The following is a 23649-nucleotide window of genomic DNA, read 5'->3' as shown; positions in this document are numbered from 1 at the left end:
CTCCGGGGCAGGGCTCGGTTTATGCAGAAGACGTACTTGTGGTCTTGCTCAGGTGAATCATCTGAGGCTCGATTGGAGAGAGCGGAGGCATAGCGAATTTCGCACACTTCTTCGAACAAAGTTATCGTCGTTCTTTCGGTATCGTGCCGGTATTCTTCGCTGAAGTTCGTCCGAACACTTCAGCTTGGCTACTGTGGAAATGTTCAGTGCATCTTACGATGCAGATTCCACTCCCAGAAGAAGCTCCGTGTTTCCCTCGATGAGAACGTCCGTGCTTTTGGCATCCGTAGCACCTACGGTGACCATGACGCTTGATCGGGTGGGACTGTCACTTGTTCATCAAGGACACTCAAGGCGATATGCTGCTCCGTGGTTGTCATCGAAGGCATGGCTTCGTCCGCCTGAAGAGTGGTGAGCTTGAAACGCTGGCGGCCATCGTCTGATGCGCATTGTGGAAACCCATACCCAAGATCACTTCCCTGGCACATTCCTGCAGCACTACGAAGGTCGGACGATAAGTATATCCCCTGAAGGTCGCTCGCGCAATGCATTGTCCCGCTGGCGCAGTATGGTGACCTCCTGCGGAGCGGATTTGTGGACCGTTCAAAGTGGTCGTGGCTTTCCTGAGCTTCGCAGGGAATGTTGAATTTATTACCGGATAGTCAGCTCCTGTGTGTACTAGAGCAGTAACTGTACGGACGTCATTAGCGACTTCCAAGTCTCACGCAATGGCTGTTGAGTTGCACGCCAACCTTGGCGTCTCGACGCAGCTTCGTCGGGTATATTGACCATGGAGAGGACGTATTGGTGCTTTCCTGGGTGGCGGCGTCATTCTTAAGTAGCATAGCGTCGCGGCTGAACTCCTGTTTGTATGCGCCTTCGGCGTAGTTGTTCTGGCCTCTTCATGCGACGTGGCCTCTGGCGGATCTTCGTCGTTTCCTCGGCAAGCAACGTGACCTCCACAGTTTGCATTTAGTTTTCCCTACGGGGGCTAGGTGACCTTTCTCGGACAGCCGCGGCGTAGCTGCGGTAGGGTTATGCAAAGCGTGTGGTGGACGGCGACGGGAAGCGGGACATAAGGCATGACGAAGCGTACTCCCTTCCGCGCAGGTAGTCGTCGATTTCCCATGGTCGGTGGCCTGGGAGCGGTCATGGGGTGTCGATGGCGAAACCGCGCAGGCTGATGCCTCCATGCGGGTAGCGGCGAAGTATGTGGCCAGCATAGCCACAATGGAAGCACAGTGAACGTTTGTCGGGATTTCGCCACTCGTCGCTTTCCTATAGCCGTTGCATCGCTCGTATGGCGGGCGTGCGGGAGGTAGCCGTTCTTGCAGAGCTGGTTCCCGGTGATCACTTCAGGTGTCTCGTGGGGGCGCAGGACTGCGTAGTACGGCGACGTGTACCATGGCCTGGGATTCTGTGGTCACCGGAATCGAGGTGCCAAGTGCCTGTGGCGCTTATTCCCGAACTACATCCATGAGATTCGCTGCTTGCGGCTGTATGGAGGATGTCAGCAGTCGGCTCTTCGCGGACAATTTCAAGGATGGTGTAGCGTAATCTGTCATTTGTGGTTGCTAAGGAGTCCGCATGGCTCATGGAAAAAGCAGGTGGTGACTGGTCGTACTGCTGAGCCCCGATTTAGGAGTGTTCTCGATCGTACACGCTTGTGTTGTGAACTCAGCAAGTACTGGCTGGGTTTTGGGACCAATCCGGCGAATAATCCTTCTCTGACTCCCCGCATCAAGAACGGCACCTTCTCCTCGGTAATTTGAGGGTCTGCGCGTTTGAATAGGCGGCACATCTTTTCGACGTACGCATTGGCAGTCTCATTTGACAGTTGGATGCGCGTCTCTATCAGTAATTTGGCTCTTTCGTTGTGAACGATGGTTATGAATGTTTTCAAGATTTCTTTCCTAAATTCCATCCACGTTCGCAGGGAAGCCTTGTGATTCCCGTACCTGTTTTTAGCGGGGCCATTCAGGACAAAAAAGTGATACCGAAGTTTTGCTCGGCCGTCACATCCGTTGAATATCGCCATACACCCAAACTGGTCCAACCATTTCTCGGAGTCTTCCTGGGGTGTACCGGTGAAAAAGGGGGATCACGTGGCTGTTGAAGAACCATCGTTATTGATGCAGCGTTACCCTCCATCCTCGGAAGCGTTGCTGGCCACGTCTCCCAGCACCTCCACCAGATATCACGTAGTGGTGACGGGAGTCCAGGCAGTGAGGAAGAGAGCGAAATAAAGCTAACAAAGGAACTGTTTATTGGGCTGACCAGCGCCCAAACTGAAATGAATGACTCGGCGGCGGCGACAGCAACGAGCATGCAACGATGTCATCGAACAGTATGCCTGCCGCTCTCAGCCACACTGAATTTAAAGCTGAAAGCGAACTTTAGAGCTACGTGTTCAAAGTTACCACAACATTCTGGAACAACTTTGAATTGCTGCGCTTGGATGCGATCAATCGAGACAAATCTCGTCGCGTCTTCGAACACAGAAAAAGCGATAATGCGGCGTGTCGGCATCTTTGGAGAATCCACAAACACTACTACGATTCGCGGCAATTTTCTTACTCAGGATGTTCCCAAGGATGTAAAACTAAAAATTATATTAGGTTTTCCTTTTCTTCTCAATGGTCGGTGCCACGGGGCTCAACACCTTCGTGAACATGACGTACACTTCTTTAAACGTTTGCGCAGAAGAAAGCATATCTAGATAGCATATCTGTCCGTGTTTTTCGCGCTAAAATTTTGCAAGATGTATGTTAACCAACTGGCCCAATCTGCAGTATTGTTAAATTAAAAATAAAAATGTCGCGATGAAGTGTGAGAAACTTTGGTGATACTTCGCTGCTAAGAGAAGGAAGTTGGTGTGGAAAACGCGACCAACTTAGAATTCTGTTTGCTCAGTAACCCTCTGCCCACATTTCTTTGAAAATGTGATACACGGGAGTCTATTGGTCAGTCTTGCTTGCAACGACAGTTAGGCTGAACAACTGAGGCTTCTAACAAACGCCGTAAGAGAATGCTGTGTGTTGTAATTGTGCTCATGGCCAGACGGGCATACACGTCGCAAAAATGGAACTTGTGGCAGGATTCCCTAAGTTGGCATGGGTGCCTTCTTTCTTTCTGCAGTTCACAGCGTATGCTTGAAGTCACGATAGACTGAAAGCATGAAATCGTATTTGAATACTAACTGTCGTTTTTTAAACTGACTCTCTCAGCCTCTGGTTTCTATAAGCAAGGCTCTCCATTCTATGACAATACATCGAAACGATCGTTATAATAAAGCTCAGGATCAATGAGGTTAAGACTTGAGACAGTATTCAAATATTGTTCGTAACCATGGCACTCACCCACTTGGCACTCACCCAAAATTCCCAGATTTGGTGCTTGTGCGTGTCACTTTTCTTGTCCTGTCCTGTGTGCGCGCCTTTATTTATTTCCAAAAATATTGGCCACATTGAATGGCGGAATCCAACACTGCGTAATAGATCCCTCACTGCAAGTGCAGACAACGTTCCTGATGGCATGATCCATTTTACTTTTGCAAAGCTTCACTGCAAAGAATCAAAAATGGAGAACTTGCGGCAACATGGAAGTTTTATGTCAGATGAGTTAATAAGCAAATTTCAAGCATTTACTGCACTTGATTGATTACAACCAATTGAAAATCCAGGTTATAAAGGGTGAATATATTTGCAAGTTCTTTGCTGTCTCCGGTCAGAGGAGTGGACTTAAGCAGCAGACTTAACTGCGCTTGTTACTGGTCTGTATACAACGACCTTATGGGCTATTATGACGTGAACGCGGTCACCCCTAATCTGTAGAACACAACCTATGTAGTTCTATTTATTCAGTTAGCTGTCCATCAGTCCTGGCCAAAGCAAACACTGATCGTACTTCAACAGAAGGCATTTTTGAGAATAATTAAATAAACGAAACAAGACTCTTCTTGTAAGTGGCAGTCACTTCTGAACTCTCACGAACATTGCTTGCACGTGCATTGAGGGTGAGGCAATAGCCTACTGGCTCGGTAGCCACCCAGACTGGACTTAGCTCCAGACCATGAGCCGCTCGCACTGCTCATATATTTTTTCTTATTCTTTCAGCTGAGAAATCGCATACAGCAAGAGAACCAAGAAGAGCTCTTGAGGATTAGATTTCCTCTCAGTGGTCAGAATGCTGCGCAGAAAGGTGCAGCAATGTTCAAGTCGTGCATCCGCTTGGGCTCCGGTCCCAACCACTCTCAGGTACGAACATTTAACTTTAATGCGGGACGTTTTCCAAGGCGTTGCGTCGCGAACGACTAGCGGAACATTCCAGGTACTGACCCGAGGCAGTGGTCAGTCCAGCGCATGCACGAGCATCAGAACGGTTTTCACTTGTCGTCGCCTTCTTCCTTAAGCGCCAGCCACCGATGGTTCGGGAGCCGAAGGCCTGTCTTACAACTGCACCCGGGTGAAAATGCGCCATCCTGGCGGCCTAGGGAGATGTGACGATGGCGGGGTCGTAGTATTGTTTGAGGCGGTCGGTGTGGACTATTTCACGGCCTCGGCGACGATGATCAGTGGATGGAGTACGGGGTTCGATGCGGAAATTGACGGGGGATGTCTGCTTCAGAATACGGTAGGGGCCCTGGTACTTGCTGAGAAGTTTGGAGGAAAGGCCGGTACTTGAGGAAGGCACCCACAGCCACACAAAATAGTCAAGAAGTGGGAAGAAGTGCAGAGGGATCACGGGTGCTTTTTCACTGCTGCTGGGCGTGTGAAGTGAAAGACCGGGCAAGCTGGCGGCATTATTCGGCATAAGTGGCGGCTTGAGAAAGAGGCATAAATTCAGAAGCATCAGGGTGGTATGGGAGAATGGTGTCCATTGTGCAAGAAGACTCACGGCCGTAGAGGAGAAAGTATGGAGAGATTCTGGTTTTGGCTTGAGCAGAGGAATTATAAGCACAGCTCACGAAAGGTAAAACGCGGTACCAGTTGCAGTGATCGGAAGATATATAAATGGCCAGCATGTCACAGAGGGTGCGGTTAAAACGCTCAACATGCTATTTGTCTGCGGATGGTAGGCGAAGGTGGTGCGGTGAACGACGTTGCATTCCTCAAAGAGAGCTTCTACAACTTCAGATAGGAAGGCCGGACCTCTATCACTCAGCGATTTTTTTGGAGCACCATGGCGAAGAATGATGCGATGAAGGATGAAGATTGCAATGTCGTGGGCTGCACCCGATGGTAAAGGCGATGTTTCGGCGTAGCGAGTAAGATGATCGGTGGCAACAGTAATTCAGCGGTTGCCAGCTGATGTGCTGGGAAGAGGGCCGTAGAGGTTAATGCGAACATGCTCGAAGGGCTGCGTGGGGCAAGGCATCGGTTGCATGAGAGCGGCGGGTCGGCGAGGCGGGTGTTCCCTGCGGTAGCATGGTGGGCAGGACTGAACGAACTGGCGAACATAGCGATACATCCCACGCCAGTAGTACCGATGTCGTAGGCGGGTGAAGGCCTTCAAGAAGCCGGCATGAGCACACTGGGGATCATAGTGGTAGGAAGAGGAAATGAAGGAGCGCAGATGGGTCGGAATAACAAGCAGCCACTTTCGACCATTTCGACCACTTTCGCGTTGCTCGGAAGCCATGTCAGCGGACTCGAACGTCAAAGAATGCAGGGCAGATATAGAAGGCCCTGCCTCAGTTGGCAGAGGGGAACGTGAGAAGGTAGCAGCGTCGGCATGTTTACGGCCGCAATGATAGACAGCGTGAATGTCGTATTATTCGAGTATTCAAGTCGGAGAGCCCAGCGCGCCAGTAGACCAGAGGGATATTTTAAAGACGACAACCAGCAGAGGGCGTGGTGATCGGTGACAGCGTCGAAAGGGCGCCCGTACTATAGTAGGATACAACTTAAAAAAACAGCAGCTGCTAACACTGGGCAGCGGTCGGCGGCGTCCTGTATCACTCCTCTGGCCAATAGCAACAGTAAACGAAATCAGCCTTTTAATGTTTCGCTATATCAAACAATCCACGTATCAAAACTCTAGAGCTCATAATCTTTTTCTTGTGATAACCTTCTTGTTTAGGTAACAAGAAACGTTTAAGCAGCGGACTACTTTTTCGTTGTGGAGGAATTCTGTGCGCAGAGGCCGAATATGGGCGGAGCTTCACTGCAGACTTAAGTTGTATCCGACTATAGTAGGGACAAAATTTGACGGTTGCCCAAAGGATGGCCAAACATTGTTCGTTGAGTGACAGAATAGTTGGCTTCAGCTTTTGTGAGTGTCCGGCTGGCGTAAACGACAACGTATTCGTTCAAGCCAGGCTTGCGCTGAGCGAGTACTCCACCGAGGCTGACGCCGCAGGCATCGGTGTGGAGCTGTGGTCAGAAGACGGCGGAGTGCCGTAAAGGCTTCATCACAGGCTGGCAACCAGGCCGAAAAGTCGTTGCCGGAAAAAAGCTTGGTCAAGGTGTCGATGATAGTGATGAAATTGCGGACAAAACGGCGGAAGTAGGAGCAGAGGCCGATGAAGCTCCGGAGGTCTCTTACAAAAGTGGGCGTCGCAAAATCTGCCACAGCTCGCAACCTGGCCGGGTCAGGGAGAACGCCGTCCTTTGACACGGCGTGTACATGAATGGGGATCTGGCGTGCTCAGAAGAGGCACTTTTTTAAATTGAGTTGGAGGGCAGCGTTGGCCAGGCAGCGAAGAACAGGCTGAAGGCATTGGAGGTGAGACGAAAAATCCGAGGAAAAGATGGCAACGTAATCTAGGTAACAAAGGCATGTGTGCCATTTAAGCCTTCGGAGTAGATTGTCCATCACGCAATCGAATGTGGCGGGGCATTGCAGAGGCTGAAGGGCGTGACATTAAATCCATAGAGCCCATCGGCTGTGACGAATGCAGTCCTTGGTCGATCGGCCTCTGCCATCGGCACCTGCCAGTAACCAGAGCGCAAGTCCAATGAAGAGAACAACTCAGCGCCCAGCAGGCAGTCGAGGGCGTCATCGATATGAGGGGGAGGGAAAACGTCCTTTCGTGTAATCTTGTTCAGACGACGGTAGTCTACGCAGAACCTGATGGAACTGTCTTTTTTGACCAGGACCACCGGCGATGCCCACGGCTGCATCACGTGGCGGGTGAGCTTGTCGTTCATTTGTTCGTCAATGATGCGGCGCTCAGCGGCTGACACCCAGTACGAACGTTAGCACAAATGGGCATGGGTGTCAGTGCCAATGCATTGGGTAACGGTGGTTGCGCGGCCAAAGAAAGTTTGCTGGTACTGAAACGAAGCTTCCAAACGGTGCAGAACGGTGACAAGTTCGGCTCGTTGGGTAGGCGTCAGGGCGCCATTGACGGAACATTGAAAAAGATCGAGAAAAGATGGATTAGCGATGGAACAGTCGTAATAGCGCGGACGGGTAGGCCGGCCGTGCTATCGACATGGGGGTATGCTAAGGCGGGATCGAGCAAGGCAACGCTACCAAGCGATGGCCACGGAGTAAAGTGGTAGGGCAGGGGAACGGGTTGGACACATAAATAGCGCGGGAGCCACGAATTATCGTCCGCACGGCATGAGGCAGCAAAACATATTTCTGGTCAGTGCAACGTAAAGAGGCGTATAAGTCAGTTGCGTCAGAGAAAGGAGTACAAGAAATAGGAACCAGACCTGAAGAGAAAGGCCGAACGTCTTAGTCCTCTGAGACGACCACAGTAGCGGCAGCAGCACCGGGTACGACCAAGGGAGCGTCACTGAAGGGAGATAACTCAAGCTGAGCACGGTCGCAGTCAATAACGGCGTGATATATGGAAAGGAAGTACAAACCAAGGATGTCGTCATGATATGAGCGGGCGAGGACGATATGTATTGTGTAGAGAACGTTTTCGGTAAGCAGGCGGGCGGTGCAGGCCGCTACCTAAGCAGCACAGGGTATCGGCCCAATATTGAAAATGGATGGATTCACTCTGGTCCTTTGTAGGACCAGCCTTTTCTAATACATTTATACATTTCCAATATTGGGCCAATTACCTGCTGTGCTGCTGTGGTAATGGTCGAATGGCTTGAGCGCTGGCGGTGCGGAGAGAAACAGCTGGAAGAGGCGTCGTCACTTTTTTGAGTTTGTGAAAGAAGGTTTGATTAACAACCGAAACGGCTGCACCAGAGTCAACAAGTGCAACGGCGACTCCCTCAACGCACACGGGGATAATGTTGATGGGCACGGCAACCGAACTTGAACAAGTTGCTGGCGGCGCAGTTCTTGCCTCCGGAACTGCAGCCGTTAGTTTTCCGCTTGCACAGCGGGTGGGCGGCGCATCAGCTCAGTAGTCTAGAGCCAGACAGCCTGTCGAACAACTACCTGCACAAAAATGATCCTTGCTGGAGCTAGGGACTAGCTGCCTGTGTCTGACAAGTCGCACCGGTGACTGTGTTTAAAACAGCCAGCTGCCGTGGCAGTGGCGCATGGCTTAATCGCTGCGCAAGTGAGCCAGTAGTGGTGGGAGGTCTCCCTGCCTTATAAGATGTTATAAAAGAGGAGCACATACGCGGAAGACATCTCTGATGCTTTGTCATTCTACACTTAAGGGTAAGTTTAGCGTCTTCCAAGTTTTTGGCTGCTGAATATGATCCTCCTTGACACTCTTGTCCTCTACGAGCTAGGCAGCGCTCATGGTCTCTTTGCTTGCGTTCAAAAGTTCGTACACTCCAAAACGTGTAAAAAGGTGTCCTAGGTCTCAAATACTGCAGGGTTTTCATCAATATCTTTATGCTGTGCATGAAGAACTTTACAGGCCAATGAAGACCCCAACACCATGAAACTGTTCACGACCTCTTAAGGTGTTGAACACCCTCAAAGTACGTTAGCCCTCAGAGAAGAAAGTTACACCTTTAAGGGTGTTAAACTTTTCATGGTGTGCTTCAGGAGCGTCCGCCCCCAGCATCCTTTGTTAGCTGCATCGCGTGTGCCTTCTCTTTTGCCTCTGTTTGCGTTTCACGTGCGTGCACGATCAGCAAAGCGATTTCTCTTTATATTACGGGGCGCATTCTCATAGTCTCTCGCTGCCTTTGATGTTTGTTGCGACTTAGTGCTCCTCCGTTCTTCCGCTGCATTAAGAAACGTTCACGACATGAAACGAGCCGATGAACAACGATCGGAAGACGATGATTTGAAGCACACAGCACGAAAGCTTACCCATCACGACGTTTACCACAAAAGGCCGCGGCAATCACCTAATCATCTAGAGCATTGTGAAACGAGGCATGTTCATTTTCAAAGCCGCTGCTGCAAATATCTATCTGAATCCTATTCTGGCAAAGCTTTTACAGCTAGACAACATTCAGACGAAAAACTTAGCACTTATATCGATAATTTCTATTCCATGTTCGGCCTCGTATTCTCTCGACTTGAGTTGAACCGCGATTTCTACATACTGTTCGCCTCAGTTTTCATTGAGTGGGAGGTAAGTATTACATGATTTATCAAGCATATGTCTTGCATTTTGCATTGACGGGGTAGGACGAACGTACAAAACCTTGAAAATGGCCACAATAATAATATATTTCCCCCAATGATCTCCACGAGGGGGCTGGATGGCGCATCGAGCACCCGAAAGTGAAGCCACCTTAAGTAAGCGACCTTGTCCAGGAAGTCAGCCTTTGGCAGCGCATGAAATCGGACCTCAGCACGGTTTTTCAGTTCCAGTTTTGTTTTCCCACTTAGCATTTCGTATTTTCGCAGTTCTCGTCTTTTTCCTTGACAATGCCTAGCTGTTTCGCCGCAAACTAAGCGAGGAGACCAGCGAAGTCTTCGGGAAAGACGTTTCAAAAATAAGGGCCCATTGCATCGTAATGGGACGACACTAGCAGACGACAGGACGTCGCTACATACAGCAAGTATCGAATCTCGTCGGCTCAGCTCTGTGTCGTCCCGTTGCGCTAGCGTCTCCAACTCTGCTCTGTACTCTGATGCACGTTCCCGCGCTCAAGCCCAAGTTATGCTATCAATGGGGGACAAATGTAAGAAAGAACAGGTGGAAACCTTCATCAGGCAGCTGACCTTGCAGTGACCATTTTACCCAATTATGTTAAAATTGAACCGAAGCGAGGGCTAGACTACTATCTGGGGAGGTGTCAACGGTGTTCGGTTAGCTTGCATTAGCGCCTCCAAAAGGTATGGTACTGCTTTTTCGATGGAGCGTGTCGTGTACTTTTTCGTATTGTACCAAGTTAAGCCTGAATGGGCTTTTATTCCTGGTGCTTGGTGCAGTTGACTTCTAACAGCACTTCTCACGCGCGCTGCAGCATTCGTCTTTCTTGTTAGTCGTTCCTGTAGCGCTGTGCCTTTTCTTTGTTACACGAAAATTCGGTTTTAAGATGACCTAGCCTCATCGTCATTACACTACTTCACCTTTACGCTCGGAAGACAAGGACCAGACAAAAACATAGTGTTTAATGCACGTACTCCTTTGCCGCGGCAGGGTAAGACCTGCATTCCTGTTTTCTTCGGTTTCTCTGAAATTACAGGGTTCTGTACACAATGCTCACATTTCTTGCGTTCAGCTCTCTTGTTCCTTTCATATAACAGCAGACATTACACGAGAACAACGCAAAAACCGAGAACGAAAGGGCGAAAGACGCGCCTTTTTGCATTTAAATACACAGCAGACACCCGAGTTCCGGGACAAGCCGTCCAACTTCCGGTGGCTTCACTAGCGCTCGTCTCGGAAAGCGAGAATGCAGTATCGAGCCACCTAGTGGAGGTCAGTGATTTCCCCCTGCCTTTTGTCTCAGGCCTGTACTTGAGATTGCCGGGGTAAGAAAAGTTGGACACTTGACCAACTCAAATAAATGGTAATTAAGGTCGTACGTCAAAAAACACATCAAAACTTAATAGTGTAGCAATTATGCCTATTGAGCGTTTTGCTGTGCAGTTCTGCGCAAGACCTTTGTAAACGGCATGGCACTTCAGTGTTTACTGATCACACATCGAGGTCTGGCATCCGGACGGCATGTTGGGCGCTTGGCCACAGAAAGAAACTATTCCTTTCTTTTCTTTTAGTTTATCACTTTCGGTTCGCCATCAAAAACGCAACTCAAGGAACCTGTTTCAACCTCCCGCTTCGCGCTTGGTGCATTTTTAAAAACAAGCTTCGTTCTACATTGCCTGACTAGTTAAGCTGTGCAAATTCTTTCGGCCACCATCTTAGTTTCATAGGGCGCCTGGTCAAAGCCGCGAAAATTGCCACTAGAATTCAGTGCTTTCCATAACAGGAAGTATCTTCCTTTTTCAGGTGCACAGGAGCAGGATAAGCCTCCTCGCGTTCGACCTCATGCTGATGAATACAATGCACGTGTTAAAGAAATACAGAGCCATGGTTTCAAGACCGCTTACTTGTACGTCGTTTTCTTGCTAACTCACGCGCAGGTAGCACACCTCAAGCCATTCTTCCGTGCCCTGGACTTGGACATCTCGAACATGACTTTCGACCCGGACTTCGACGTTGTGGACCGGATGGTGCAGCTGAGCTTTGTGTACGGGCTGCCAGCCCTGGTGTCGTTCAATTATTTCAACGGCTCCGGTCTCTATGTGCTGGTACCCAAGCTTCTAATCTATTATGAAAGCTCTTTTACCTTAAGTCCTTGTGAACAGGCCCACGTGCCGAAATCCACCCTCTTGATTTATTCCGAAAGGCCAAGTTAACTGACCTTAATGGTACTCGCGGCATTTACGTAAACTGGACCCTGTTGCTTGTGCATTTAAATGCCGAATAAGGTTAAAATCTATTCAATGCTGCGGCGAAAGTTTTTCTGGTCAGGCATTAGTTGAAAAACAATCTAACAGTCACTAATCAAATCAGAATAAAAGTGGCGTTGCGGAACATGTACAAGTTACTTGTTTACTGGAAGAATGATGGCTGGAGCAAATCAGGTGTCGTCAAGTTGCGCTATTTCCAGCGTTTTCTCAGTTGATATCATGACGGTTCTTTTGCGCGTGCTAGCAACTTGCACTGGAAGCCAGTTTCTGGCTTCGAATTTTGCGTTTGTGGTCGTTGATTCTTCTGCTGAAATTTCCTGTTTCGCTGATGTAGACTGCGCGCAATTTTTTTCAATGAAAACTAGCCAATAATGCACCAACTACGACAACACTGCAGTTTTCTCCATAGAGCATAACTACATGGCCTGTCTTGAACCTGAGTCATCATTCCTTCAAACGACGCCTAATGCAATGCATTAGACGCAAGGGTGGTGCCACCCATCATTGCCCAATTATGCCATAGACCTCGCATTTAAATTTCGACGGCTTGTCCTTTAGCCTCTCTGTGAACAAGAAATCCGCATGGGCGCCGAAAGTCATTTTATTTTTGGTTTCATCAGTGACTGTTCTACCTTTTCTGGAAGTTGAAAACTTCTGTTTTTACCCCTAATGTACCGGTATTTTGGAGGATCCAGGAGACACTTCTAGGTATATGTTGTTCACTAACATGACGTCGCATATTTAAACGAAGTCGCTATCTTTCAAGCACATTCTCCGCGGCTTCGGCGTTGCCCTGTGCGTTCACTGGCAGTGCGTGCATTGCATTTTCGCTCTTTCAGATAGTGTTTACATCACAAAGAATGAGTGATAAGTATTCACACTTAACACTCGCGTTTAGTGATTCAACCATTCTTCAGCCTAACGAGAGTGCGTTCGTTCTGTTATGATAGCAGCAACGGTATGCAGCTACGCTCTTCTTGTTCGGAAGTTGTACTAATCGTGTGCACCGATGCGATGGAGAATGCAGCGAAAAGGTTTATGTTGTCAAATGCGTGAATAGCATAATAAAACACTGTCGAAGAACAACAGCTTCAGAGAAGTAGATATTGTTTGTTCTCAGAGCCCTTCATGAACCTCGGAACGCTACCTCCTTGAGGCGCTCGAATACGCCACGCCACATACGAAACGCTCCACTGAGGTTTTTAGGTGCCTGCATACGCAGAAGGCACAGAAAGCGGCGACTGCTTGATGCGCTACGTTTCTTACATGCGAGATGTTTTAAATCGAAAATTCGAGGTACCTGCGGAGCGTAGACGACCGTCCTCAGACGGACGGTCATCAGAAAAAGGAAGTGACTCGATAGCAAAGGCAGTTAAAAAGCGAAAAGGACAACTTTACAGAAAGATGCTTGTTTTTGGCATTTCCTTTTCCTTACGGGACTTTATCAGCACCGGCAGGAAAGGTGCCCTCATCATCGACCACTAGCTAAACGCAGCTTGCGTGACGGAAGACAGCCAAGCAATATAAACATTTTGTTTCCTTTGAAAGATGTTGGGTGTTCACTTGTGCTTATCGTGAACAAGTGGTATAACCTACAGATTGTGGCTGTTCATGTTCTAGGCACACTTTTATTGCGCACTTCACGCATGCGATGCTGCAAACCAGTGAACGCACAAGACAACGTGGAAACTGCGATGAATTGGCTCCTAAGGGAGCGGCTGTTGCTAAAAAGGGTGTCTCATGCTCCGGATACATGTTCTGGACTATCCCTATGTTTCTCATTGGCTAGGTGCGAAATGAGAGCCGACTAGACAGTAACAAAATAAGCTCATGCTTGTTCTTGTACTTAGCTGTTAACTTATGGCACCAGCAAACGGGCCCTGTTGTGGTTTCATCAAAACAGGGACGTTGTTGGGAAATGTGTTGGCCGTTGCGCATTTCCTCTAAAGAGCTTCTATTGGAGCAAAGAGAGAACGACAAGAACAGTTTCTTGAAAAGCAGGCATTTTAGCGGGTAGGAAAAATTGGCTTACATGCTACTCTGCGCAGGGAAGTGAACTAGGGATGGCAAGACGGAAGCACACAGGCGTGAAAAGTAAAATAAATTAAATAAGGAAAAACAAAATTTCCTGAAAAAAGAAAGTAAATTGGCGTTGTATTTTGGCAGGGGTACATGAACGCGTGATACTATTAGATATTAAGGAGGGCAATGCAAGAGCGTGTAATGGCGAGCTTTGCAGAGTTATTTGAGTCCGTCGAGTACACCAACATTATGATAACAGCCAAAGAAAAAGTTTACTGCACATCTCTCCTGTGTCTCCATACAAAGTTCATAGTGCGCACACTCGTCGTCATACTCGTGGAATTCAAACAGAACATGCTGTATCGCTTAAATTAAGCCGCAGTTTTTTTGCATTGCGAACTGTCCACTTGTCCTAAACGGTATAACCAGCTGTTTGCAAATGCGGCGTTCAGATGCACACGATTTTTTTCCAGATGGCTCGGAGGACTGGGTGGTAGTCAGTCCAGGTTTCAGACATCGGTCGATTGAGCGGAGAAATGGGTAATGCGTCAGGGCGAGGTCCAAAGCCGATTTTTTTTCTTCGTAGGCATACGTTTCGGCCAGTTCGAACGCATCTGATTTTCGGAAGAAAATCTTTCTGTACTTTTGATGCTGTCGACCACTGCAGGCCGCTGCATCTGTTTTTTTAGGTTGTTTAAGATACCACAGCGATCTAACTTATTGGAAGGCGAAAGCCTGCAACTAAGTGTTTTTGTTGCGATATCCCAGATGCGGTACTTCTCACTGGACGACCATTGGATTACAAGCAATTACAACTATTATAGAAACTATGAGCACCAAGCGGCGTTTTATGCAAGCCTGATCCAACTGTACGACCCAAACCTAGACTCCGCTGAGCTCGGCTCAAAGATTGTGGAACTCGAAAGAGACAGTGAGTATTTACGTAATAATCATCGTCATCAGCCTGGCTACGCCCACTGCAGGGCAAATGCCTCTCCCATGTATTTCCAATTAACCTCGTCCTTTGCCAGTAGCGACCACCGTATCGTTGCAAACTTTGTAATCTCATCCGACCACCTAACATTCTGCCGCCCCCCGCTAGGCTTGCCGACCCTTGGAATCCACTCTGTTACCTTTAAGGAACAATCGTTTTCTTGCCTGGCCAAGCGCAGTTTTTCCCCTTGATTTCGATTAGGAAGCCATTAACCCGCGTTTGTCCCCTCAGCCACACCGCCCATTTCTGATCTCTTAATTTTTACACCTATCATTTTTCTTTCCATAGCTCGCTGCGTTGTCCTTAACTTAAGCTGAACCCTCATCGTTAGCCAGCACGTTTCAGCCCCATAGATGAGGGCCGGCAACATACAGCTTTTCTATGCTTTTCTCTTCAGGGATATTGGTAAACTGCCATTCACGATGTGCAAGAAACTGCCACATGCTCTCCGCCCCACACTTATCCTTCTAGTTCTTTCCCTCTCAAGATCCGGATCAACGATCACTAGCTGCCCCCCCTAAGTAGACATATTGCTTCGCTACTTCCAGCCTCTCGCTTCCACTTGCGAACTGCTCTTCCTTTGCTAGACTTTTGGGCACTACTTTAGTTTTCTACACGTTAATATTTAGACCCACCATTCAAATCTCCCTGTCTAACTAATTAATTATGCTTTGAAGTTCATGTCCTGAGTGACTTAGCCGGGCAATTTCATCCGCTAATCGCAGATTGCTTAAGAATTCTCCATTAACTCATTCCTAACTGTTCCCGATTCAGGCCTCGGAAAACCACATGTAAACTGACGATAAATAGCATTGGCGAGATCAATATCTCCCTGCATGTCACCCTTCCTTACTAGAATTTTATTGCTGGTTTTATGGAGGACTATGGTAGCTGTGCAGTCGTTATAGAGATCTTCCAAAATTTGCATATAACACTAGTCTACACCCTCATTCCGCAATGCCTGCTTGACAGCTGGGGTTTCCACTGAGTCAAATGCTTTCTCGTAAACAATAAAGGCTATATGTAGGGGTCGGTTGTATTCTGCATATTTCTCTACCACCTGTTCGGTAGCGTGAATATGGTTTATTCTCGAGAATCCTTTACAAAAGCCTGCCTGATTATTTGGTTGATTGAAGTCTAATATTGTCCTGAATCTCTTATTGATTATCTTAGTAAATACTCTCCCATAGTGGTGACTGCAGTCCGGAGAGCAGGAAGACGGGGAAAATGGCTTCTGAGCAAAATTCTTTATTTGGGCTGACTTGCGCCCGCAAAGAACTGAGTGAGTCTGCGGCAACGCAGAGATACGCTTCCTCTGTGGTCGTCGATCCGAATGCCCGCCGCTCTCGGCAACACTGAATTTAAAGCCAATAGCTGACTTTCGACAGAAAGCGTGCAAAGTTACTAGAACATTAGGGAACAACGTAGAATCGGCTCCGCCTGCATGCGATCAATCGAGATAAATCCGGTCGCTTCTTGCATCACAAACAAGGACTATTAAGGCGTGTACGAAGGGCAGCTACCCGCAGCGGAGCCCTGGACTAGGGGAACCGACCCTGAAGAGAAGATGGAAGACTCCATCTTAAGCCGCAAAAGCAACCTAAAATAGAGAAAATAAACGTTTTCCACCACCGCCACCACAAACAAAGTGATAAAGCTTTGTGCCAGCACCTTTCAAGAATGTACAAACAGCACAAATGTTCGCGGCATTACTCCCCTTTCAGAGAAGTATCGACCCGATGCTTCAAAACATAAGGCACCTGCAAACAAAACAGATTGTGCAAAAATAAACACCGAGTGTGGAAGCACAGCGTCCTTTCACGGACAGCTTCTGGTCGTACGCGACGTCACTGGGATGCATTCAATTCTTCAGGAAGGACTTCGTAGTCCAGTTCACCTAGCCTATGAAGAACCTTGTACGGGCCGAAATAGCAGCGCAAAAGCTTTTTATTCAATCCGCGGCTGCGAATGCGTGTCCAAACTCAGATTCTGTCTCCTGGCTTGTATTCCGCGCTGTGTCTTCTTAGGTTGTAGTGTCTGGCGTCGGTCCGCTGCTAGTCTTTGATGTGTAATTGGGGAAGCCTTCCAGCTGTTTTGCGCATTGAAGGTAGGCGGCGGCGTCACCCGCCCCCCCCCCCCCCCCCCCTTTTGCCAGCGTTGGGCAGCATGGCGTCTAGCGTGGTCGCAGCCTCCCTGCCATGGACGAGCCTAAAAGGCGTCATCTGGCTGGTCTCCTGCACTTTGGTGTTGCAGACGAAGCAGATGGAAGGCAGGATCACGTCCCAGGTTTTGTGTTCGGCATCGTCATACATCGCGAGCATATCGGCAATGGTTTTGTTCTGGCGCTCGCTCAGTCCATTGGTCTGCGGGCGATAGACAGTTGTCCTCCAGTGGCCGGTTTGGCTGTTACGCAGGACGGCTTGCGTCACTTCCGCCGTGAATGCTGGCGGTAGTGGTATAAATATTTATTTCCAAGCAATGCAGAGCAGGCAAGCCCTGTCCCCCCTTATGTGGAACGAGGCAACCCTTGGGGGGGCTGCGCTTAGAGGGCAAGTTGCTATCCGCTTCAAGCCGTCGGTAATTATCTGGCGCTGGTCAGCAGCAGCGGAGCTGCTCAGAAGAGTCTGCCTGTATGACTCCGCCGTGTTGATGATGGAGGATGTGGGAAGGTAGGGAATGTGAGGAGGATGTGATTAAAGTCTTTCGGTTTCCCGCAGAGCTTACAGGAGGAGAGGAACTGATCGGGGTAGCGGGAATGAAGAAGAATAGGGTAAGGAGCAGTACGGTTCTGAAGACGGCTCCAGTGGGAGGCCTGGGTTAGGGTTAGGGAGGGAGCCGGCGGTGTGTAAACGTGCCGCGTATCTCTGCAGTGGCCAAGGATATCTCTGAATGTATGCAGACGCTACTGGAGTGGCGAAAGGGGTCCAACTCCAGCTCGGAAAGTGAGACCTCGGGTGAGGAAGTGGACCTTCTCGTTACCCGGGAGGCCTGCGTGTGCGGGGGAGATGAGGTTTACGGAGCGGGTAGGAGCCGGGCAGTAGAGGTGCTGGGGTTGCGGCGGGTTGCTGTCCGTGATGAGCACATCGGGGGCACCGTGTCGCAGAAGAATGTACTCCAGGAAAAATTTCCCGACTTCTGCTGTTCTGTTCGCTGGGGCTTTTGCCTCGGCGTAGCGGGTCAAGTAGTCGGTCACTGTGATAGTCCACTTATTTCCAGATGTTGACTTCGGGAAGGGCCAAGCAAGTCAATGCCGATCTGCTGAAAGGGCCTTGACGAGGGTACAATGGGGTTCAGAAATCCTGCTGGTCGGGTGGAGGGGTCTTCCGTCGCTTACAATCTCGACGGGTTTTCATATAATGTGCGACATCGGCAGACCGGCGCAGCCAGCAATATTTGTCTTAAATGCGGCGGAGGGTGGGAGAAAATCCGAGATATCCAGCTGCCGGCTGCTCCAGTGAAGCCTGAAGAACTTCGTCGCGCAGACTTGCAGGTACAACAAGGAGGTAGGTTTGTTCAAAGTCAAGTTCTTCACGAGGACATCGTTCTGTATACAAAACGAAGACAATCCTCACTTGAACGAGGAAGGGGTTGAAGAAACCTTGCCTTCCAAGTACTCGATAAGGCTTTTTAGTTCGGGGTCCGAGAATTCGTGTAGTGCAAAAAAAGGGCTGGAGCTGATGAGACCCAGGAAGGCGTCTTCGTGATCGTCCGGCGGCGGTACATCTACAGGGGCTCGTGACAGGCAGCCGGCGTCAGAGTGCTTGGGTCTGGTTTTGTATACGATGGTTACGTCCAACTCCTGGAGGCGCCGACTCCACCAAGCGAGCCGGCCGGAGGCGTCCTTCAAACTGGCAAGCCAGCACAGCGCGTGGTGATGGCTGACCACCTTGAACGGTCTTCCGTACAGGTAGTGGAGGAATTTCGACGTAGCCAGATGACGGCAAGGCACTCCTTTTCAGCTGTCGAATAGTTAATCTCGGCCTTGGAGAGTGAATGGCTAGCGTACGCGATTACCTTCTCACGACCGCCGCTTTTCTGAACGAGGACAGCGAGTAGCCCCACGCTGCTTGCGTCGCTATGAATTTCAGGCTGGGCGTTTTCATCAAAGTGTGGGAGGATCGGTGGGAATTGTAGACGACGTTGCAGTTCCTTGAAGGCTTCTACTTGCGGCGCTTCTCATTTTAATAGCACGTTTGCCTTTGTCAGGTGGGCCAGGAACTCTGCGATGCGCGAAAAGCTCTTGAGAAATCGTCGGTAATAGGCGCACAGTCCGAAGAATCTGCGCATAGCTTTCGTATGGGACGGCGGTAGAAACAGTGCGTTACTAACTGTTTTCTACGGGATTGGCCGTACTCTCTCCTTGATAGCAATGTGGCCTAGAAACAGCATCTCTTCGTAGGCGAAGTTCCACTTCTTTGCTTTCAGGGTTAGACCGGATGACTGGACTACCTCTGTTACTCTTCAAAGCCTTGTTATGTGCTCTTCAAAGTTCGAGGCGAAGACAGCGGTGTCATCTAAACATACAAGACAAAACTGCCACTTCAGGCCTGCCATCACTATATGCATTACTCGCTGAAACGTCGCTAGGGCTGAACAGAGACCAAACGGCATCACCTTGAACTCGAAAAAGCCATCCGCTGTGATGAAAGCGGCCTTCTCGCGATATCTTTCATCGACCTCAATTAGCGAGTAGCCGCTCTTGAGGTTTATCGATGAGAAATACTTAGCGTTGCAGAGCCGGTCCAGTGTATCGTCAATATCGAGAAGGGGAAAGATCCTTTTTTGCGATGTTGTTTAAGTGGCGGTAATAAATGCAGAATCGAAGTGCACCGTCTTTCTTTCTCACTAGAACAACCGGTGCCTAGGTTGGATGACGTCGTCGTGAAGCATTACTTCCGCTTGGTCGCGGCTTGCTTGTCGTTCTCGCGGCGGCACATGTTAAGAGCTTTGATGGAGAGGTCGGATGTGCTAATTGACAATAATGCGATGCTTGGCAATCGGCGTTTGTCGGACCTTCGGCGATGAAGAGAAACACTCACTAACTTCGAAGTAGATTGCGCATCTGCTCTTCTCTGTTCGGGGGCAGGGCTTTGTTGATGTCGAAAGTGGGTGCGTTCTCTTGGTCAGGCGAGTCTGCTGCGGATGGCTCGGAGAGGGCGAAGGAGTCTTGTACGTCGGATATTTCGTCCAAGAAAGCAATCGTCGTTCCTGTGTTAACGCGCCGGTATTCTTCGATTAAGTTAGCAAACCTTCAGCTTGGCCATTGCGAAAATGTTCTCAGATATTCCATAGTTCTCATCGAAGGGATGGCTTCGTCCGTGGAAAGCGTGATCAGCTTGGTTCTCAGGTCGATGATCGCCTTGTGCTCATTAAGAAAATCCATGCCCATGATCACTTCGCGAGAACATTGCAGTAGTACAACGAAGGTCACGCGATAGGAATGTTCCTTGACAGTCACTCGCGCTTTTCACTCGCGTTTGGGGGAAATTGCAATTTCCAAAGCAGTGTAACACCAAAGTGTCAATAAGAAGGAATTTTTTGCAGTAAGTAGGACGATTTTCGGTAGCGGCATGGAACATCAAAGAACGAGAATCAAAGCTTGTGGGTAAGGACATAGCTCGGTCTCACCCGTTGGGCAAGCCTAAGTGTCTCCTTTATTAATGTCTGGTGACCAGTGCTACTTCTGCGCCTTCGTCGTAAAACTCTCCAGTTTCTTAGTAATGTTACGGGGCGTCACTGTAACGCAGGACGGTGGTGGCGAAGTGGACAAGAGTATGCACATGCGCACATGGAGCTTGCTAGTTGCACCATCGTCTTCCCGCCTTTTCTGCTTAAGTGAGACAATCCTCTGCTCGTCTGCTGGCGCTAGCATCATCCTAAAAGCACATTCTGCTTACGAAGTAGACAGCATTTGACCGCGTCAGCTTGTCAGCTTTCTTTCTCTTCTTTTTTTAACATGAAACAATACTTCTAAATAAAATTTGTAGGTTGCAAACTGTGGTGTTTAACGCCCCGAAGCAAGGAACGGGCTGTTTGGGACACCATAGTGTAGTGCCCATGATTTATTAGATCCTTTAGAGCTTCTGTGCTACTACATCCCCGTGTGTTTGTTGCTCCATGAATGTTAACACTGAGTACCATCTAGTCCAAACCCCACACTGCCAAGTTATTCAGACCACCAAGGCTCTTGAAAGTGATCTGAGGTCACACAATGGCAGGGCATTTTTATATCGCCTCAGTATAAATAATGCCTCTATGGCCGCGATCGAACCAGCGACCTCTGGATCAGCAGCCTAATATAAAAGCCACTGAGCCACCACGGTGCTTAAAAGATACTGCTCCCCTTGCTTCGAATAACAAGACGCTGACAATGTGACTAACACGGTAAGTACCACCTTTATTGCGTTGAGCTTCCTTTTATACCCCGTCGGTCTGGCCAGTATAGCCAGGCGCCCACATTGTAACCGCTACATATCGATACACCCCTTATTATAATATTTCCTAGCATATTGATGTTATTCTTTATAAAAGTCGTTTATGTGCAGTCTATAGACTTTTTATAGACTCGATTATCTGCATAGAGATATTTTTATCTATTCATAGTCTAGGCACAAAAGTCTACTAAAAGCATAAGGCGATAGATATATAGACTATAGACTGTCAATAGTATTTGTAATGACTATAAAAAACCTTTAGGATTTATCTATAGGGAGACTGCAGAAAAAAGTCTATGGGTAGTTTACACTGGGTAAAAAGAAATTTTTTGTGAGATAATTATTTTATATCATGTTTTAACGGAGTTTAGTAAGTGTTGCTTTTTTTCACTACTTGCGCAATTTCTCAAGTACTGCACGCTTTCTTTCGTTGCAGTTCGACTATCTGCGTTCAAGATTAATAAAACCTTTACGACGACAGTGCGCAGGTTGTCAGAATATACAAAAACTACCGTTTCACAAGGTACGTCTTGCTTTCTTCACGCACACATCTTGGCGTATCATAAAATGCACACAGGATTTGGCCTACATTCCTCCTCTTTGATAACTAGCAAAAAATATTGTGCACATGAAGTTAAACCTGGATATATAGATCGAACTCGAAGAGAATCGCGAAATAGTTCGATAATTCGATGCACGAAAAAATTTACGACGATTACGTAGTTTCTAACGGGAAATTTGAGCGCAGCGGATCAGCTGTTTAAGCTTTTCGATAGATTGAGGTGAAGAATTTGAGCAAGACATGTACGTGCAATTACAGACAACTTTTTATTTTTCACACATATTCCTTCCTCAAGAAACACTGCACTAAAAGTTCTTGATTGTCATGAAGTAATCTTTGTAGTCGAAGAAATCATTGGAGTGTAAAACAACGCCACCGGCAATGAACACAATGAACGCCGATGGCCAATGGCTTCAGTGCCGCGTTTCTGCCACAACGTTGTGAATGACAACGCATGCAGCGCACATGTGTCACAACCGCCACGTAGCTTAAATCACGACTGAGGCGTGCACTGTTCCAGGAGGGTAGTCATGCGCCTTCCCTCTGCTTTCCAAGCTCGCGCTCTATTGGTTTCGGAGCTTAAAGCGCCACTAAGGTGTCCACTGCTAATTACGAGGAAGAAAGGCGACGCCGCGAAACGCAGGAACGGGCTCCAAAGAACTGCGCTCTTAAACAGCGCGGTGCCCCGGCTGCGATGATGATGATGAGAAGCCTTTATTTAATAAAAGAGGTGAGGCTCTTTTAAAGAGCCTCGCAATGGATGGAGTCCTTATTCCGGGACCCCATTGGTCGAAGCCGCCAGCTTAGCCCTCTTGACCAAAGCAGGGCCAAGCAGGGAAACCTCCCATTCCTTTCTAGTTAGGGTGGGGGGAGAGAGCTGAGTTGCGCTGGCAAGCCCAAACCATGTGGCAGGTGTCAGCCACCTCCCAACAGTATTTGCACCTGCCAGTAAACGCGGGTCGAAGTGTTTTAGTAGTGCCGGGCACAGTATTGTATTAGCGAATAGTCGAAACAGAACGCGTTCGTTTGCTTTCCCGAGTTCTTTTTCAGTGGCTGGGTACATGCGATGCCTATCCTTATAATAAGATGTTATATCTTTGAACGAGAATAAGGAGCCACCTTCAGGTTCCAGGTGCTCAGGAGCCAATGGGCACGCCCTGTGAATGAGTGCTCAGGCCGCCGCGTCTGCAGCTTCGTTTCCTGTTAGGCCCCGATGACCCGGAGTCCACACAATGAAGCGCGGAGTAGGATCGGTATCTCGGCTGCGGTTCTTTAGTATCCGTTCAGCTAGTGGAGTTATCCAGCCAGCCTCATAATTGCGACACGCCGAACACGAGCTTGTTTTGATGTGTTTGGATTTTGAATCAGAAGCAGCTATGGCGATAGCAAGCTCTTCAGCTTGTGTTGTGCCTGGGGCTCGAAAGGAGAGCCCATCCACCTGCATTTCTTGATGTATGACCGCGGCCGTGTACCACCCCCCATGGTTCGGCCCGGCTACATCTACATAGTAGACACCATGCTTGTTGTCATAGTGGCGCGCTAAGGCTTCCGCCCAAGCCTGGCGACGACCACTGTGATCTTACTTATCCATCTCAGTGGGGAGGGGTCGAACTCTGACGGCACGTCACGAGAGTTCAAGCACTATGAAGCGCTCCTGAATGTGGAAATCGTGTTGGATGTGAAGCCGGGCTAGCATGTGCCGGCCCGACTTCGTTTGGGCTAGCCTCGTGTATTGATTTGTGAGATGGGTTTCCTTGAGCTCCTGAAAGGTGTTCACCACTCCTAATGCAAGAAGCCTCGCATTGGAGGTGGAGACAGGAAGGTCAAGTGCCCTCTTCATCATTTTACAGAGTATTAACTCAACCACGTCTTCGTCGTGCTTCCGCAAG

At 48.8% G+C, this 23649-nt stretch overlaps 1 protein-coding gene across 1 annotated transcript in view; it reads left to right on the top strand.

Annotated features, from left to right (window-relative positions):
- Positions 1–23649, top strand: part of LOC149339774 (uncharacterized) — a 59624-nt gene that overhangs the window by 8308 nt on the left and 27667 nt on the right. The window contains exons 3-6 of the mRNA XM_089550993.1: positions 4116–4256; positions 11419–11586; positions 14539–14701; positions 21635–21721. Of these exons, the coding sequence (XP_089407119.1) occupies positions 4116–4256; positions 11419–11586; positions 14539–14701; positions 21635–21721 (559 nt within the window). The remainder of the gene's footprint in view (positions 1–4115; positions 4257–11418; positions 11587–14538; positions 14702–21634; positions 21722–23649) is intronic.

The sequence above is a fragment of the Amblyomma mixtum genome, chromosome 6 (assembly GCF_055824585.1).
Source record: "Amblyomma mixtum isolate Tamu chromosome 6, ASM5582458v1, whole genome shotgun sequence".
Classification (NCBI taxonomy): Eukaryota; Metazoa; Arthropoda; class Arachnida; order Ixodida; family Ixodidae; genus Amblyomma; species Amblyomma mixtum.
This window is presented reverse-complemented; position numbering and strand designations above follow the sequence as displayed.